Source organism: Lepidochelys kempii, chromosome 3 (assembly GCF_965140285.1).
Source record: "Lepidochelys kempii isolate rLepKem1 chromosome 3, rLepKem1.hap1, whole genome shotgun sequence".
Classification (NCBI taxonomy): Eukaryota; Metazoa; Chordata; order Testudines; family Cheloniidae; genus Lepidochelys; species Lepidochelys kempii.
In genome coordinates this window covers 39,964,537-39,982,824 of record NC_136382.1, presented here as the reverse complement: position 1 = coordinate 39,982,824, position 18,288 = coordinate 39,964,537, and the positions used below count along the sequence as shown (strand labels likewise).

The 18,288-nt window shown below is 40.6% G+C and overlaps 1 protein-coding gene across 4 annotated transcripts in view; it reads right to left on the bottom strand.

Moving 5' to 3' along the window:
• Nucleotides 1–18,288, bottom strand: part of SH3YL1 (SH3 and SYLF domain containing 1) — a 113,351-nt gene that overhangs the window by 57,872 nt on the left and 37,191 nt on the right. For 3 of the 4 annotated variants that reach the window (XM_073336165.1, XM_073336163.2, XM_073336161.2), the window contains exons 2-5: nucleotides 17,612–17,722; nucleotides 16,452–16,565; nucleotides 13,060–13,124; nucleotides 6,299–6,411 (exon numbers count right to left, since the gene is read on the bottom strand). In XM_073336165.1, coding sequence (XP_073192266.1) covers nucleotides 6,299–6,411; nucleotides 13,060–13,124; nucleotides 16,452–16,565; nucleotides 17,612–17,722 — 403 coding nt within the window. The remainder of the gene's footprint in view (nucleotides 1–6,298; nucleotides 6,412–13,059; nucleotides 13,125–16,451; nucleotides 16,566–17,611; nucleotides 17,723–18,288) is intronic. The other variant, XM_073336162.1, reaches the window with a different exon arrangement.

Sequence of the window (18,288 nt, the reverse complement as noted above, 5' to 3'; positions counted from 1 at the left end):
CAGCCCTCACAGTTGAGAAGCGAGTGGCAATAGCCCTGTGGAAGCTTGCAATGCCAGACAGCTACCGGTCAGTTGGGAATCAATTTGGAGTAGGCAAATCTACTGTTGGGGCTGCTGTGATGCAAAGTAGCCCACGCAATCAAAGATCTGCTGATATCAAGGGTAGTGACCCTGGGAAATGGGCAGGTCATAGTGGATGGCTTTGCTGCAATAGGATTCCCTAACTGTGGTGGGGCCATAGACGGAACCCATATCCCTATCTTGGCACCGGAGCACCAAGCTGGTGAGTACATAAACCGCAAGGGGTACTTTTCAATAGTGCTGCAAGCTCTGGTGGATCACAAGGGACGTTTCACCAACATCAACATGGGATGGCCGGGAAATGTACATGACGCTCGCATCTTCAGGAACTCTGGTCTGTTTCAAAAGCTGCAGGAAGGGACTTTATTCCCAGACCAGAAAATAACTGTTGGGGATGTTGAAATGCCTATATGTATCCTTGGGGACCCAGCCTACCCCTTAATGCCATGGCTCATGGAGCCGTACACAGGCAGCCTGGACAGTAGACAGGAGCTGTTCAACTACAGGCTGAGCAAGTGCAGAATAGTGGTAAAATGTGCATTTGGACGTTTAAAGGTGCGCTGTCGCAGTTTACTGACTCGCTTAGACCTCAGCGAAACCAATATTCCCACTGTTATTACTGCTTGCTGTGTGCTCCACAATATCTGTGAGAGTAAGGGGGAGAGGTTTATGGCGGGGTGGGAGGTTGAGACAAATCGCCTGGCTGCTGGTTACGCGCAGCCAGACACCAGGGCAGTTAGAAGAGCACAGAAAGGCGTGGTATGCATCAGAGAAGCTTTGAAAACCAGTTTCATGACTGCTTGGCTATAGTGTGAAAGTTCTGTTTGTTTCTCCTTGATGAAACCCCCCGCCCCTTGGTTCACTCTACTTCCCTGTAAGCTAACCACCCTCCCCTCCTCCTTTCAATCACCGCTTGCAAAGGCAATAAAGTCATTGTTGCTTCACATTCATGCATTCTTTATTCATTCATCACACAAATAGGGGGATGACTACCAAGGTAGCCCAGGAGGGGTGGTGGAGGAGGGAAGGAAAATGCCACACAGCACTTTAAAAGTTTACAACTTTAAAATTTATTGAATGCCAGCCTTCTTTTTTTGGGGCAATCCTCTGTGGCGGAGTGGCTGGTTGGCCGGTGGCCCCCCCCACCGCGTGCTTGGGCATCTGGGTGTGGAGGCTATGGAACTTGGGGAGGAGGGTGGTTGGTTACACAGGGGCTGTAGTGGCAGTCTGTGCTCCAGCTGCCTTTGCTGCAGCTCAACCATACACTGGAGCATACTGGTTTGGTCGTCCAGCAGCCTCAGCATTGAATCCTGCCTCCTCTCATCACGCTGCCGCCACATTTGAGTTTCAGCCCTGTCTTCAGCCCGCCACCTCTCCTCCCGGTCATTTTGTGCTTTCCTGCACTCTGACATTATTTGCCTCCACGCATTCGTCTGTGCTCTGTCAGTGTGGGAGGACAGCATGAGCTCGGAGAACATTTCATCTCGAGTGCGTTTTTTTTTTCTTTCTAATCTTCACTAGCCTCTGGGAAGGAGAAGATCCTGTGATCATTGAAACACATGCAGCTGGTGGAGAAAAAAAGGAACAGCGGTATTTAAAAAGACACATTTTATAAAACAGTGGCTACACTCTTTCAGGGTAAACCTTGCTGTTAACATTACATACATAGCACATGTGCTTTTGTTACAAGGTCGCATTTTGCCTCCCCCACCGCGTGGCTTCCCCCTCAACACTCCCCCCTCCCTGTGGCTAACAGTGGGGAACATTTCTGTTTAGCCACAGGAATGGGCTCCTCTGAGTGTCTCCTGAAGAAAAGCGTTCTATTTCAACCAGGTGACCATGAATTATATCTCACTCTCCTGAGGATACCACAGAGAGATAAAGAACGGATGTTGTTTGAACGCCAGCAAACATACACTGCAATGCTTTGTTGTACAATGATTCCCGAGTATGTGTTACTGGCCTGAAGTGTCCTACCATGAAGGACACAATAAGGCTGCCCTCCCTAGAAACCTTTTGCAAAGGCTTTGGGAGTACATCCAGGAGAGCCGCGAATGCCAGGGCAAAGTAATCTTTTCACATGCTTGCTTTTAAAACACATATAGTAGTTTAAAAGGTACACTCACCGGAGGTCCCTTCTCCGCCTGCTGGGTCCAGGAGGCAGCCTTGGGTGGGTTCAGGGGGTACTGGCTCCAGGTCCAGGGTGAGAAACAGTTCCTGGCTGTCGGGAAAACCGGTTTCTCCGCTTGCTTGCTGTGAGCTATCTACAACCTCCTCCTCCTCCTCCTCTTCTTCGTCCTCAAAACCTGCTTCCGTATTGCCTCCATCTCCATTGAAGGAGTCAAACAACACGGCTGGGGTAGTGGTGGCTGAACCCCCTAAAATGGCATGCAGCTCATCATAGAAGCGGCATGTTTGGGGCTCTGACCCGGAGCGGCCGTTCGCCTCTCTGGTTTTCTGGTAGGCTTGCCTCAGCTCCTTCAGTTTCACGCGGCACTGCTTCGGGTCCCTGTTATGGCCTCTGTCCTTCATGCCCTGGGAGATTTTGACAAAGGTTTTGGCATTTCGAAAACTGGAATGGAGTTCTGATAGCACGGATTCCTCTCCCCATACAGTGATCAGATCCCATACCTCCCGTTCGGTCCATGCTGGAGCTCTTTTGCGATTCTGGGACTCCATCATGGTCACCTCTGCTGATGAGCTCTGCATGGTCACCTGCAGCTTGCCACGCTGGCCAAACAGGAAATGAGATTCAAAAGTTCGCGGTTCTTTTCCTGTCTACCTGGCCAGTGCATCTGAGTTGAGAGTGCTGTCCAGAGTGGTCACAATGGAGCACTCTGGGATAGCTCCCGGAGGCCAATACTGTTGAATTGTGTCCACAGTACCCCAAATTCGAGCCGGCAAGGCCGATTTAAGCGCTAATCCACTTGTCAGGGGTGGAGTAAGGAAATCGATTTTAAGAGCCCTTTAAGTCGAAATAAAGGGCTTCATCGTGTGGACAGGTGGAGGTTTACATCGATTTAATGCTGCTAAATTCGACGTAAAGTCCTAGTGTAGACTAGGGCTAACAAATTTATTTTAGAGTTAGCTCAAGGTATAGCTCAAGTTTCCCCCCATAACATGACTCCCATCCACACAAAAACATCTCTAGCTCAAGACAGGTGGTGGTTTAAACTTGAGCTAGCTGCTCTGTCAGGAGGTGAAAGTTGAAGCTCATGTGCTACTGCTGCTCAAGCTAGTAATGCAGTGGCAATGCAACAGCTGAAGCCACAACAACTCATCAGGTGTTAGTCCATTCCCTCTGCTAATCTAGTCACTTTGTATAGCTCAAGTGTGTTGCTTCAGAAGGCAAGTCTGCATATGTGGTGGCATTTAAAGTACAGACACTGAACACCCCAGCTAGCATGGGTATAAATATCAATGTTGATGGCGAGGCATGACTTACGCAGGTAGAGTAGAGTGCCCTACATATGTAAACACACAGAATACATACCCTACATGTTCTTTACATGTCCATGCAGTGCCTCCCATGTCTACACTGCTCTTTTTAGTGGTGAAACAGCAGGGAAAGAAGGAACTCAGATGAACAAACTTGATTTAACTGTTGTAGTGAAGATAATCGGAGACTCTTATTGTATTTTTAGTACCATTCATGCCACCTCTAGGAATTTTTCTTCCTTTACTTTTAGGTTTAGGGCCTTTTTGACTAACATTCTCATTTCATTTAAATCTCCCTTTCTAATGATAAGTGTCACTATGACTTTATGGTGCCCTACTTACACTTTGGATGTTGAACCTAATTTTGTCATGGTCATTATAGCTCAGTGTCTCAGCGAATGTCACTACTTGAATTAGCTCCTGTGTATTACTTACAATTAAGTCAAAAATTGTTCCTCTTTCATGTTCAGCAAGTAGTTGTTCCAAGAAACAACTAGCTAAGGCGTTCAGACATTTTCTCTCAACTTTGTCCTGTTGTGTCATTTTATATCGGGATCATTGAAAATCCTCCATTACCATCATTTTGTTAGATTTTGGCTGCCTCATTGATCTTACTCAACATTCTGCACACTCTGTTTCATTCTTGATCCAGAGACTGTAGTATAGCCCTACTAATATACACAATCTTTAATCTCAGGTTTTGTATCCATTCTACTGGGTGGTTCCCTCCACTCAGAATTTTCATCTGGCTAAATTCAATGGAATCCTTTAGAAACAGTGCTACTATCCTACTTCTATGGACTAGTCTATCTTTCCGGTATAGTTTGTAACCCAGGTATTATTGTATACCATTGTTTTGTTTTGTTGTCGTTTCACCAAGGTTCAATAATGTCTATTACATAAAGGTCCTAGTACACTGGAAGGCATTCTAGTTCACTTATTTCTGATTTTAAACTTCTTCAATTTGTATATTGTAGATGCCTTTGTGTTACAGACTAAAAGGAGTAATTCCAAAGCAAATATAGCCAATGTCAAGGCTATCACCAGCAGGAGAGTGAATTTGTGTGGGGGGGTGGAGGGTGAGAAAACCTGGATTTGTGCTGGAAATGGCCCACCTGATGATCACTTTAGATAAGCTATTACCAGCTGGACAATGGGGTGGGAGGAGGTATTTTTTCATATTCTCTGTGTATATATAAAGTCTGCTGCAGTTTCCACGGCATACATCTGATGAAGTGAGCTGTAGCTCACGAAAGCTCATGCTCAAATAAATTGGTTAGTCTCTAAGGTGCCACAAGTACTCCTTTTCTTTTTGCGAATACAGACTAACATGGCTGTTACTCTGAAACCTGTTGTTTAAAAGGACACTTAAAGCACTTACTGGTATTAAAAAGTGCTCTGTAACAGACTTTTAAGGATCCCAAAAAAACTCTACTATCCTTTCTCTTTGGTAAATTCTTTTCACTTTTATACTGCAAAATAAAATAAAATTGATTTTAAAAATACAACTTACGGTATACAATGACTTGCTATAATAAATCTTTTTGTATCAGCATCATCACTTCATGCCAGTACAGTTCTCAGAACATTGTATTACGAAGCTGTGAAATGTATATTACACAACCTCTGCACAGAGACGTTTAAAAAAAAAAAAGGCCAGAAAATGTTTTTTTCCATGGAAAAAAGTGACTTTTTTGTGAAACATCTGCGTGAAAACCGAAACATTTTTTAAATTGGAAATGCTGCAGTGGTGTCTCATAGGAGCTGTAGTTCAAGTGCTTCATACTCTCACTCTCTTCTATAGGTTGGGTTCCCTGGCTGGACTCCAACCCTCATGATGCAGCACTCTCTCCCCTCTTTGGGGGCGGTGCATTATGGGAGTCTCAAGGCTGTGGTACATTATGAGAAATGACATCCAGCTGGGGAATCTGGCCCAAAGAGGAGAATGGGGACTTGAAGCAACAGAACTACAACTTCCATGAGACAGCAAAGCATAACTGAATCAAAGTTTTTTAGTTTGGCCCCATTTTTTTCAGTTTATGGTTTTTTCTTTTTTTTTTTTTGGACCAAAAATCTGTGGAAAGCAGACACTTTTCATGAAAATCATTTAATCAATACCCAATTTTCTGTCAAAAAATAGGTTTGACAGAAATTTTTTGACTTCTTTAAAACAGTCAAACAATTGGCCAACCCAAACAAATGACCACACCAGAATAAAAATTAGAATATTCCCCACAGTCATTTCTCTCAAGCAAAAGACTGAGTGAAAAAGAGGAGTCTTAAGCTGGCCCAAGGTTAACAAATTTGGGGTCCGATAGACCAACAAGGTAATCTAATCTTAGAACTCAGGGCCCTCCACTAAGAACTTCCTTTACTAGTTCCCAGATGTTCAAATCTAGGGCCTTTGTGAACCTACCTTTCTCAATCATACATAGAAAGAGGCAATCAATTCTTCTTTCCACCTACAAACAATCTCCATTTAAGCTAGACTGAACTTCTATTAGCTTCCTCTTTCCCATTGCTTTTTGTAGGTCTGGTTGAGAGAAAGACAAGAACTGACCGAGACTGCACAATCTGTATCTAATTAAAGTGGCATAATACTATGAAGACAACACTGGCCAAGTGAACGATAGGTTTTCCACAAAATTATTGAGCAGATTGTTAGAATAAACTAAATAAAACTTGCAAGTATATTTTAAATAGGATTATGGAAGTACTTTTTTGTTAATACATACGTTTAAAACACGTTACTTGAATTTTATATTTTAATGCTACTCACCTCCCCAAAGGCCCAATTGCCACTGTAAAATTTCCTCCAAGTGTAAGATTGCCACCTTTTGCAAAAGCTTCAACTGCTCTTTCATGGTTCAGTATTACTACTAAATCCGACACCTAGAAATCAAGTAAAAAACAACTATATTTGCTTGAAACAAATATTTGAAAGTTCATCTATCTCAAGAAGGAAAGAACACAAACATGCAAACCTGTAGATCAGCAAAAACACAAGAGTATATAAACCATGAAGTTAGCCAACTTCAAGATATCCTCCCACTGAAAAATTAGACTAAGAAACTGAGCATTTTTATTACTCTTAATCATTTAAGTATTGTGGCAACATGGCCAAGGATGCAGCTAGAGGGTTTTGTTGTTGTTGCTGTTCTCTCTCTCTCTCCTCTTTGTCTACCATTCACCTGTCCTGAAAGAAGGAAGCAACAAGAAAAAAAGTCATCGAGGAAAATACTTAGGATTACAGTTTCCTACATCAATGGAAACCCATTTTCTGGCCACAGCAAGCTGAATTATGATGCTTTACCAATTAAATGTTACACCTGTCTGACACTGATTGCAGGAAAGATAATGGAGCAGCTGATACAGGACTTGATTAATAAAGAATTAAAAGAAGGAACTATAATTAATGCCACTCAACATGGGTCTATGAAAAATAGTTCCATTCAAACAAACTTGATATCTTTTTTGGTTGAGATTACAAGTTTGGTTGATAAAGGTAATAATGTTCATAAAATATATTTAGATTTCTGAAAGACATTTGACTTGGCATTGTACAACATTATGATTAAAAATTAGAACAATACAAGATTAACACATTAAATGGATTAAAAGCTGCCTAACTGATAGACCTCATAATGTAATGGTAAACAGGGAATCAGTATCAAGATGGTGTGTTTCTAGTGGGGTCCCACTGGGATCAGTTCTTGGCTCTATGCTACTTAACAATTTTATCAGTAACCTGGAAGAAAACCTGAAATCATCACTGATAAAGTTTGCAGATGACACTGTGACGTTATTTGATTAAAAAATGACTATATTTTAGCTCACTGTTGCAACCACTGTTAAATATTTGCAACAAATCTTGTACAAAGGTTGTCAAGTAAGGTGTCTATGGAGAGGTTATGATTTGCTGAATATGATTATGCTATTTGTATGCATGTATCATTCTTGTATTTGTAGTTGAGAGTATTGGCTCTACACCTGGATTTCAAATGTTTGTTCCTGGGGTAATGCCCACAAAGTATCTAGCCTGTACATCTTGAAGGGACTATTCAAATTAAGTGGCTAATCAAGGAGCATTTAACTCACAATGGAAGACCTCCCATCTACCCTGAATGGACTTTTACTGTGACTAAGTGGAACCATGCATGGACATGTGAATTGCCCGGGTGACTCCAAACACCATCTTGTCACTTGTGATTTTCCACTAGCTGTGCTGAGGGCTTTGTTTGAAACAGTGGGTTTCCCTCCACATGGCAGAAGCTATAAAAGGCCCTGGAAACACTTCCATTTTGCCTCTTTCCTACTCCAGCCTCTGGACTATGGACCTATACTAATGGGAGCATTCTAACCAAGGGATCGAGGACCTTCCAATGATTTGGAAGCAACCAGAGGCTTGACTTAAGCCAGCAGTTTATTCCATCACTGCTACAAGCCTGACCTAAGAACTTTTCAATTGTTGTATGTATTTGATTCCTTTCACCAATTTTAACTCTCACCTTTCTTTCTTTTTTATAAATAAACCTTCAGATTTTAGATACTAAAGGATTGGCATCAGCATGATTTTTAGGTAAGATCTGAGTTATATATTAACCTGGGTGTGTGCCTGGTCCTTTGGGATCAGAAGAACCTTTTATTTTATTAAATTGTTTTTAAAGGACCACTCATCTCTAAGTCTAGTACTTGAGGCACCTTAGAGACTAACAAATTTATTTGAGCATAAGCTTTCGTGAGCTACAGCTCACTTCAAGCTTATGCTCAAATAAATTTGTTAGTTAGTCTCCAAGGTGCCACAAGTACTCCTTTTCTTTTTGCGAACACAGACTAACACAGCTGCTACTATGAAATCTAAGTCTAGTGTTTTTGGTGGGGATACAAGGACTGGAGTGCCTAAGGAAACTGCTTTTCTGATTTCTTATTAGTCAGTATGGTGAAACAGAAGTTTACTTTTGTTGCCTGGATTGGTATATCTTAAGGAAGAATGACCACAGCATTTTGGGGTGTATCTGCCCTATTTCTCAGCAGTTTGCCCTGAATTTCATATTCTCAGTTGTGACCCACAAAGGGATGGTTACAGACGCAAAAACTGGGGGAGTCGTAAAAAATGAAGAGGACAGGTCATTGGTACAAAGAGATCTGTATTGCTTGGTAAATTGGGGACAAGCAAATAATGTTGACTTTAATATGGTTAAATAAAAATGTATGCATCTAGGAACAAAGAATGTAGGCCATACTTGCATAATAGGGACTCTACCCTGGGAAGCAGTGACTCTGAAAAAGATTGGGAGTTGTGATGATGACCAGTTGAATATGAGCTCCCAGTATGATCTGGTGGCCAAAAGAGCTAATGAGATCCTTGGATGCATAAACAGAGGAAGTCCAAGTAGAAGCAGAGAGGTTATTTTACTGCTATATTTAGCACTGGGGCAACTGCTGCTGTTATAATGTGTGCCATTCTGGTGCCCACAATTGAAGAAAATGGTAGAAAACTGGTGAAGGGTCAGAAAACAGCCACAAGAATCATTAAAGGATTAGAAAACCTGCCTTATAGTGACAGCCACGAGGAGTTCAATCTCTTTAGTTTACAAAGGAGTGACTTGATCACAGTTCATAAGTTCCTACATGGGGAACAAATATTTAACAATAGGCCTTTCCATCTTGCAGAAAAAAAGTATATCATGATCCAGTGGCAGAAAGTTGAATCTAGACAAATTCAGCCTGTAAATAAAGGTGTATGTTTTTAACAATTAGAGTAATTAACTACTGGAATAATTTACCCAGGGTCCTGGTGGACTCTCCCGTATGCACAAATTTTAAATCAAGATAGGACATTTTTTCTAAAAGATGTGCTCTAGGAATTATTTGGGGAAGTTCTATGGCCAGCGTTATACAGGAGGTCAGACTAGATGATCACAATGGTCTCTTTGGCCTGGGAATCCTCCTGTAATTTTTTTCTAAGTAATATCAATAGGAAGCATTATAGGAAAAGAAAATGTGTCTAAAACCCAGGCCTGGTTCTAACAGGATGATTTAGACTGGAAAAACTACAAGGCAAACAGTTTAATAAGAAGAGCTAAATAAATTTAATTATTTTTTTTAGGAAAAAAATGGTGGAAAGGTCCTATACTGGGTCTGGGTCCTAAACAGCAATATCATTATGTTTCCAAATTTTACAAATCTGTTTTATAACAAATCGGAGTACATAGCTTTAGTGGCCAGGCAGACTGCTCTTAGCTCCAAAAATGTTGCTATGCGTCTCTGTTTCTGGTTAATAAGCTTCCCAGAAGATTTCGTGGAAATATGGGTTCTGTAACTCCAGTAGGCTGGCATCCATTGTTACCTCTAAATGAGGTTGGTGTGTTAAGCAGCCATTCATTTGACTCATTGGATATCCCTGGTCATCCACCAGGTTAAGTACTTGACTGATGATGGGGTTGGGAGAAACTTTTCCAAGTTTCTTCAAGTGGTCAGAGCAGGGACAGCAGAAGGAACTGCTGGATGATTTGGGAATGAAGTATCATGAAGAATAGGAGAGAGGTAAGTTCACTGGCCGGAAAGAGGTGGCCAGCAATTGCAGCTTCTGAATCATTTCCAGAGATGATGTTCACCCCCATGTTGGTGATCCTGAACTGGGATCAGGGAGCTCTTTTCTTTGTTCACTTATAAATCTCATAAATATGAACATCTTCAGAACAGAAGCTACAAGTATAAACTTATTCTGAATCCATCCTAGGAAGGCCCGCTTTTGTAGCTTGTATAATAATATAGATACACACTTTATACAGCCACATCAGAAAAAAAACAACCTAGAGAACATAGGACTTTTTAAAAAGTAATATGCCATAAGCTGTAGTTCCCATTTACTTACTGGCTAACACACTAAGAAAGCATGGAAGTAAATACTATTATTTGTGAAATTAAAGATCTCAAACTATGAGAAAAGACGTATACACAGACAAATATATACACAAAACACATGCATATAATCAGCTGTATAAATATGAAGCTGAATACCTGAAGGAGGCTGTTGTATATTCTGTGGGTAAAATTTTCAGAAGCATCCAACTCAGGGCACATAATTGTTCAGAATGATTGCTATATTTTCCTCATTTTTTTCAGAGCTGATTATGTACATTAAAATATTTTTTGTATAAAAATCAATAGTGAATTGCTAGAATAGTTATAAGATGCCAGATATGATTAATTATAAAGATTTCTATGATCAGTCACTACATCCAATAGTCTTGACATTTCACTTGTAAAGGGAAGAAATGTAAAAAAGTAAATCTAAATACGACGCACATTTCTCAGAGAGTCCTCTGAAAGTAAAGTCATTAATGTCTGTGAAGGACTCGAATATTCTAATGATGAGCCTACAGAAAAGCCCAGGAGGAAATTAGTAATTCTGTGTTCATGGCGGGGTTTGAACAGCATGCAATAACAAGGTCTGAGGCCACACATTGAACAATGAGGAAAACACAAAATACTGACAGGTTTCAGAGTAACAGCCATGTTAGTCTGTATTCGCAAAAAGAAAAGGAGTATTTGTGGCACCTTAGAGACTAACCAATTTATTTGAGCATAAGCTTTTTACTGTAGCTCACGAAAGCTTATGCTCAAATAAATTGGTTAGTCTCTAAGGTGCCACAAGTCCTCCTTTTCTTTTTACAAAATACTGAATAGGTGCTTATTAAGTGACCACTAGAATGCCTTGCAAAAAGCACAGGCTGGCTGGGAGTGTGCCAGGGGCAGAGCTACAGCACACAGCACTGCATCCCACAGGGCAGTCCAGGGAGGCTACTGTAATTTAGACAGGCCCCCAAAGCTCTCTAAATTACATTTGTGGCATCTCCAGTCAGTCAACTGGCCCAGGATCAGGAAGGTAGAAAGGTTGATTAAAGCCACATAAACCTCCCTATCCTTTGGGCTGTGAATCTCACCCAAGGAAAGCAAATGTAGCACCAATACTAAAACTTTTATCCTAACTAAAATAATGGAACAAATATAAAGGGACAACGATTCTTAGAGGATGAGGCTTGGCCTACACTACAATGTTTGTGTCAACCTAATTATGTCCGTGTCTACACTACAGTGCTGCTTCCATCACAGTAAGTTGCTCACTACGCCGACATAACTCCACCTCCACGAGAGGCGTAGTGCTTATGTCAATGTAGTTAGGGCAACCCAGTGCCCGTGTAGACACTGCAATACTTACATTGCCTGTTGGCTGTCCGTCCTGAATGGGGCTGACAGCTGGAGCCCCTACATCTCCCCAATCTGGCACTGACAACCTGAGATGTCAGACAGGCACCAGGCTGATAGCAGGGGCTGTCAGCACCAGGGCAGGGGAGAGAGCCCAACAACTGGCTGATGCTGGGGCTGTCAGTGCCAGGGCTGCCAGGCTCCAGCCGTCAGTGTCCTATTCACTACAGTGAGTGGAAGCACTCCTGGTGAGGATGCACAGCACCAACAGAAGGAGCGTAGTGTTGACGTGGACAACCGCTTTAATTACTGCGGTGGCTGTATGTCGATTTAAGTCAACTTAATTTTGTAGTGTAGACAACCCCTTAGAGAAACATGACCAATAAGCAGCCTAAGCCGCTACAGACTAGGGACCGAATGGCTCGGCAACAGTTCTGCAGAAAAGGACCTAGGGGTTACAGTGGACGAGAAGCTGGATATGAGTCAACAGTGTGCCCTTGTTGCCAAGAAGGCCAATGGCATTTTGGGATGTATAAGTAGGGGCATTGCCAGCAGATCGAGGGATGTGATTGTTCCCCTCTATTCGACATTGGTGAGGCCTCACCTGGAGTAGTGTGTCCAGTTTTGGGCCCCACACTACAAGAAGGATGTGGAAAAATTGGAAAGAGTCCAGCGGAGAGCAACAAAAATGATTAGGGGACTGGAACACATGAGTTATGAGGAGAGGCTGAGGGAAATGGGGATGTTTAGTCTTCAGAAGAGAAGAATGAGGGGGCATTTGATAGCTGCTTTCAACTACCTAAAAGGGGGTTCCAAAGAGGATGGCTCTAGACTGTTCTCAGTAGTAGCAGATGACAGAACAAGGAGAAATGGTCTCAAGTTGCAGTGGGGGAGATTTAGGTAGGATATTAGGAAAAACTTTTTCAGTAGGAGGGTGGTGAAACACTGGAATGCGTTACCTAGGGAGGTGGTAGAATCTCCTTCCCTAGAAGTTTTTAAGGTCAGGCTTGACAAAGCCCTGGCTGGGATGATTTAACTGGGAATTGGTCCTGCTTTGAGCAGGGGGTTGGATTAGATGACTCCTGAGGTCCCTTCCAACCCTGATATTCTATGATTCTATGAATCTTCATTGCTCGATTTTTTACATCCCATTCAATATATATCATTTTATGAAAAAATGAGAAAAATTCATACTGCACATGCAATATTATAAAATAAGTTTCAAGTATAGTTCATGTACACTGAAACAGTGCATATTGCAAGACATCAATGGACGTAGCATAGAAAACTCTACTTTTGTAAGATTTTACAAATGTATTTAACCCTTACCTCAATTCCAATTTCAAATCCACCACCAAGGCCAGCTATCCCTATTGCAGAAGGAGAAGACCAACCTGACCCACACAAAATAAGATACATATTACAAAATTTCAACCATATCACCATTTAACAGTAATAAGTTCTCCCCTTTACAGAAACTAAAGCTCAACAAATACAATATGAAACATATTACAAGTCATTGCATTTGACATCCAAATTTTCAAACTGAAACCTAAAAAATTACACAGCTAAATATATTTTTTCTCTTGTTCTTAAAATGTGCCTCAAAATTTTCAGTGCCATCCAAAACTCAGTTTGAAAGTCATGTTTTCAAAGTAAAAATTGGTTTTCATGGAAGGCACCTGAAGAACTGGCAACATCAAGTAGACAGCAAATAAAAACAGTACTGCCTGGGAACAGTTTGTCTGATAAATAGTATTGCAATAGTAAAGAAAAAAATCCAAATTATAAAATTGCATTTCAATAGTTATAAGGACATAATTACTGAAAAACAAAACTGCACATTGGAAATTTTCACTGTAATTCTGATTACATATCGAAGGGACACTTCAGAGACAGCACCATTTACATTGAAGAACTCTTATTTTAGGCCAACTGTCTGCAATTTTTTTTTAATATATTAATGTGCATGTTTTCAAAAGCATTTTTCAAACATCATATAATTAGGTTCAGTTAATCTCTTGGATACCAAGGCTTGTTTACAAAGGTATCACAATACTTCACACAGAACATCAGAGGTTTGAAAATATGAAGGTTTATGGGGTGCATCAGTGTAGCTAAATGTTTTTGTTCGGTTACTTTTAGTAGTGGTCATGTATTTCTGCAAACAGTTACTTCCTATTGCATGCCTTTGTGTGCTTCACAACACTTTTATAAGCAAACAAAGAATTAGTTCTCACATTTAAACTGACCAACAGAGCAGAAATCTATTGCATACTAAATATCTTCCTTAGCTAAGGAACTATTTCATAACACTATAGTGAGCTACTGCATATTGAATTCCTAATGCATATTACCTAATGTTACTTACTGTAATACTTCTACTGGTAAATACTGATTTTAAACACAAAACACTATTTCTAATTATAAATCAACAGAGAGACAGACAAATAAGCCTTGGTAACTTAGTAACAGAATAGGAACGATGGTGTAAGAAACACCATTGAGCATTTTGAAATATTATATTCCCAGGGCCATAACCAGGATGGGGCAAGCGGTAGCTGCCCAGGGAGCAAAGTCATAGAGGAGGAAAAATGGGCAGAGAAATGCCCCCAAAAAACCAGCAGGGGGTGCAAATATGCTTGCTTACCCCATTCCTAAAATGCCTAGTTACATCTCTACTTCCACCATTTCAGTGTACTCTGCCTCTGATTTAGGATTTTTTCCTTGTTAGAATTCTTGGCATTATGTAACTAAGAGTTGAACTATAGTCTCTCATCTGAACACAGGTGAACAAATATTCAGGATATCAAAATGCTTATAGTTTTGACACCCAGTAAGCAGAACCTTTATGTCAGCACTCATTATAGCTATTTTACAGTTTCTCTTCTGGACAGGATTCCTACCTGCCCCTCCAAAAGTCCCCAAGCCAGTTCATTTGGTTTATTTGGATGTAAATTGTTGCATTCTGGGTAGCTTTTCCATGCCCGCTGACAGCAATTCTGGGCCCCAGGGCAGAAAAGTCCATTGCCCCCTTAGAAAGGGATGGCTGAGGTTTATGACACTACTTTTTATCCTATTGATAACACATTAGAACCCACTAGGCATAAGTTGTGGCATTGCTTGACCTAGTTAACTTTTTTTTACAGCACCAGTATTAAATAAACTGTAAAACTAAATGCAAGATGTAGAATTTGTTATTTTGAATTACATATTTAAATTAAATAAATACATTATGGAATGAAATTAATACATAAAACATTTAAAGAACCACAAAGTAACAACACACCTAAAGTACCAACTAGGCGAATTAAACACCTAATCATGATTCATGTGTAATCTAAAGAAAAGGAAAAAACTGATATACAAGATGTGACTGAATATGATCAAGAATGTTAAAATGTTAAAATATACAATACTTGCACTACTGGTGCTGTGGGACATCAACACCCAGAGCAATGAGGAGATGGCAGACATGGTGCGGCCACATCTATTGGGAGGCGGCCGGGGTGAAGGCAGAGGGAAAACCCGTGCCTCATTCCCTGGCTGAGTGGTGGAGGTGGCGCATCATAATGTGCTTGTGATAGCATCTCGTCAGCCAGTGCTAGAGGCAATGAAGTGGGGGGCTAGCCCCAGCTGCCTCTTGGCAAACTTAGGGTGGCTCGATAGGGTGGCTGAACTTGCTGGCTTGTGTTTGGTGAGGAGCTGCAGCCCTCGGGGAGGAAGTCTGATAGCGCAGAGGGAGCTTGTTCCTCTTTAAAGTCTCCCTGTGCTCGCCCAGCAGCCAGAGGAGGCAGCAAGCTCCACGGTTCCCAGGCTGTTATTGCTGATACTCTGCCAGACTGCCAGACCAGCAGGGTGCAGCAGCGCTCTAGTAAACTATTACTGTCACAGGGAGGGATGGTGCTCTGTACAGAGCAGCAGCAGCAGCAAACCGGATTTTTTTTTGTAATCTTAATTTTTATTTAAAAAATACGTTATCTATCCCATCCACCCGGGACCTTTTAAATCACTGTGCTCCTGAGCAATTCACCCCTTTGCCCTCCCCGTCAGCAGGCCTGAGATTTCCTAGAACAATAATCATGTGTGTGAACTCCATAAGTAGTGATGAAGATTGACCTGTAAAAGGTTTTCTTCCTAAGAAGTGGTGCAAGGGGCTGCAGTGAGACCTTCAAAATCAGTCCACTAAAAAGTAACAAGTTTAAAACTGGATTGTTTTCCCAACACAACATATAAAACTTACCTATGAAACTCATTTTCAAAAGATCACACACAAACAATAATGATAATATATAGATACTCTACTCGGTTAAACATATTAACCTTCATGCTTCAAAACAATTCTAAAATTGTTCACTATGGGGATATTACACATTGTTCTGAAGGCTCTAGCACTAGCTATTGTTACACGGCATGTGCATTAGAAAAGCAGCAAAGATGCTGAAAAACCTAAGTCTAGTCAACGGTGGTGCTCGCAGCACTACTGCTGCAATGTTGCTGGAGAACAGATACAAAATTTTCTAATGTAAAAATCAGCCTTAGAGACAGGCTACTAGAGTAGACAGATCCCTGGTTTGATCCAGAATGGCATTTCCTATGCTCTAGTTATTAAAAGCAGGAAAAAAGAAAAATGAATGACACTTATTTTGAAGTTTCCCCTGATGTAGAAAAGGAAGATACACACTGTAATTCTTTGTTTGATTGAGAATACGTCAACTTACTTCCATTAGGAAGGCGTGCTAATACAATCCCGCTGCCTCCTCGAGCAGTTACCAAAAATCCAGCTTTGATAACAGACAAAACTGCAAGGCCTTTAGCTTTAGCTATTACATTGGCTGAAAACAAATATTAATTAGTTAAAATTGACATTTTCAAAAGAGCATAAAGAACATACTAAAACACAATCGGGACTTAAAACACAACCATACATTTAACAATTTTGAATAAGAAAGAGACAAATTTATAACAAAATAGTGAGCTAAATTAGTGAAATATAAAAAGAAATGGAGACTCAACATCTCTGCCTCAACAGCTTTTTCAGGTGGAGGATTTTAACAGTAACAGAGTACATGTTAATCTGTAATCATTTTATAAAAATGATTAACATCCCCATTGTTATTCAATACTTAGGATCATAATAAAATGACATCAGAAAAGAAAATCTAAAGTTTTATTATATATCTTTTGGAACACAACTCATTTAAAATTCAAATAAAATTTGGAATATGGAACAAGGAAGGAAATTAGAACTCAGAGGAAAAAAAAAGATGAATATGGCAGAAAAAAAGGACAGTGGGAAAAAAAGTCAGATGGCCTGATTCTCCTCTAATACCAGTTTTATACTGGTGTGACTCCATTTACCTCCATTTTGATTTACAGTAGAGTCATAGGAAAATCATTGAAAATAGATTACTTTTAGCCGCATAACATATCTTAAAAATGTGTATATCAAGGCTACAATTCTATCTTGAAGATTCTGGTGATATTAACAAACTACTACAGATGTTCTGGTTGTAATTACTATATCTGGTCCTCCCTATGTGCCAGTCTATACAGGGCAAATATGGAGCCTCCATCCACATCATGCAGATGTCCACCAACATAGCCACTCTCACAGTGACTTCTGCTAATGGGGGTAGTGGGGGGGTGGGAACAAGGTGTGAGAAATATTCAACACAGGACCCCTGGACGAGAATGAATTTTATCTCTTAAGAGTAAATTCATTTCACAAAAATTATAGCTGTAGGGTCCAGGTCTTCATTACCCTTGGAGAAAATGCACAATAACACAGTAAGTAATCATGAAGACAATGGGAGTTTTGCCCAAGTGAGGTCTGGAGAAGTTGGTCCTTCAATTGCAACAAATTTGTATCCTTACTAACCTGGTATGATCTTATCAGGTCCATTTCTGGAAGTTATTTCTGTAAATTCTCGTAATATTTTAGCTGCCTTTTTTGCTTCTGATTTCAAGGTGGAAGGTATAGGATTATTCACTGTAAAACAATAGAAAAATATATAATGTGACTATTGAAATTATACTCTTGGAGTCACAGTTTAAAAGAGTTTATCCTTTTTTACTGGTTTGCATTTTTAAAGTGACAAGAGCTACCTAACACAATAAACTAATGCAATCAGCATACATTTGTATATAGGAATCCTAAATATATATACCAACCACCTAATAACGATACAGTAAAAACAAGAAGAAATGGTCTCCACTTTCTGTATACTTTACACCACAAGCACTATTCTCTTCCTCAGAAGCCCTTTTTATTAAAAGGCCCTGAAAGTGAACAAATTCAGATTATTGTGGACTAAAGGGCAGTGGGAGGGTGGCGGGGAGGAGCAAAATTCCAAAGGAAAAAGGCTTTCACAAAGAACTCCCAGTCAACAGCAACTTCTCTTTTATACCAAGAGGGATCCAGCTGAAAAACCTCTGTAAACTTCAGCTGTGGAAGTGCAACACAGGTAGAGGGACAGCCTCACAGGAAGGAAGATACTATGTCAATTAGGGTTTTAGATGTCACACATCAGCATCAGCTCCACTCTGGAAACCCAC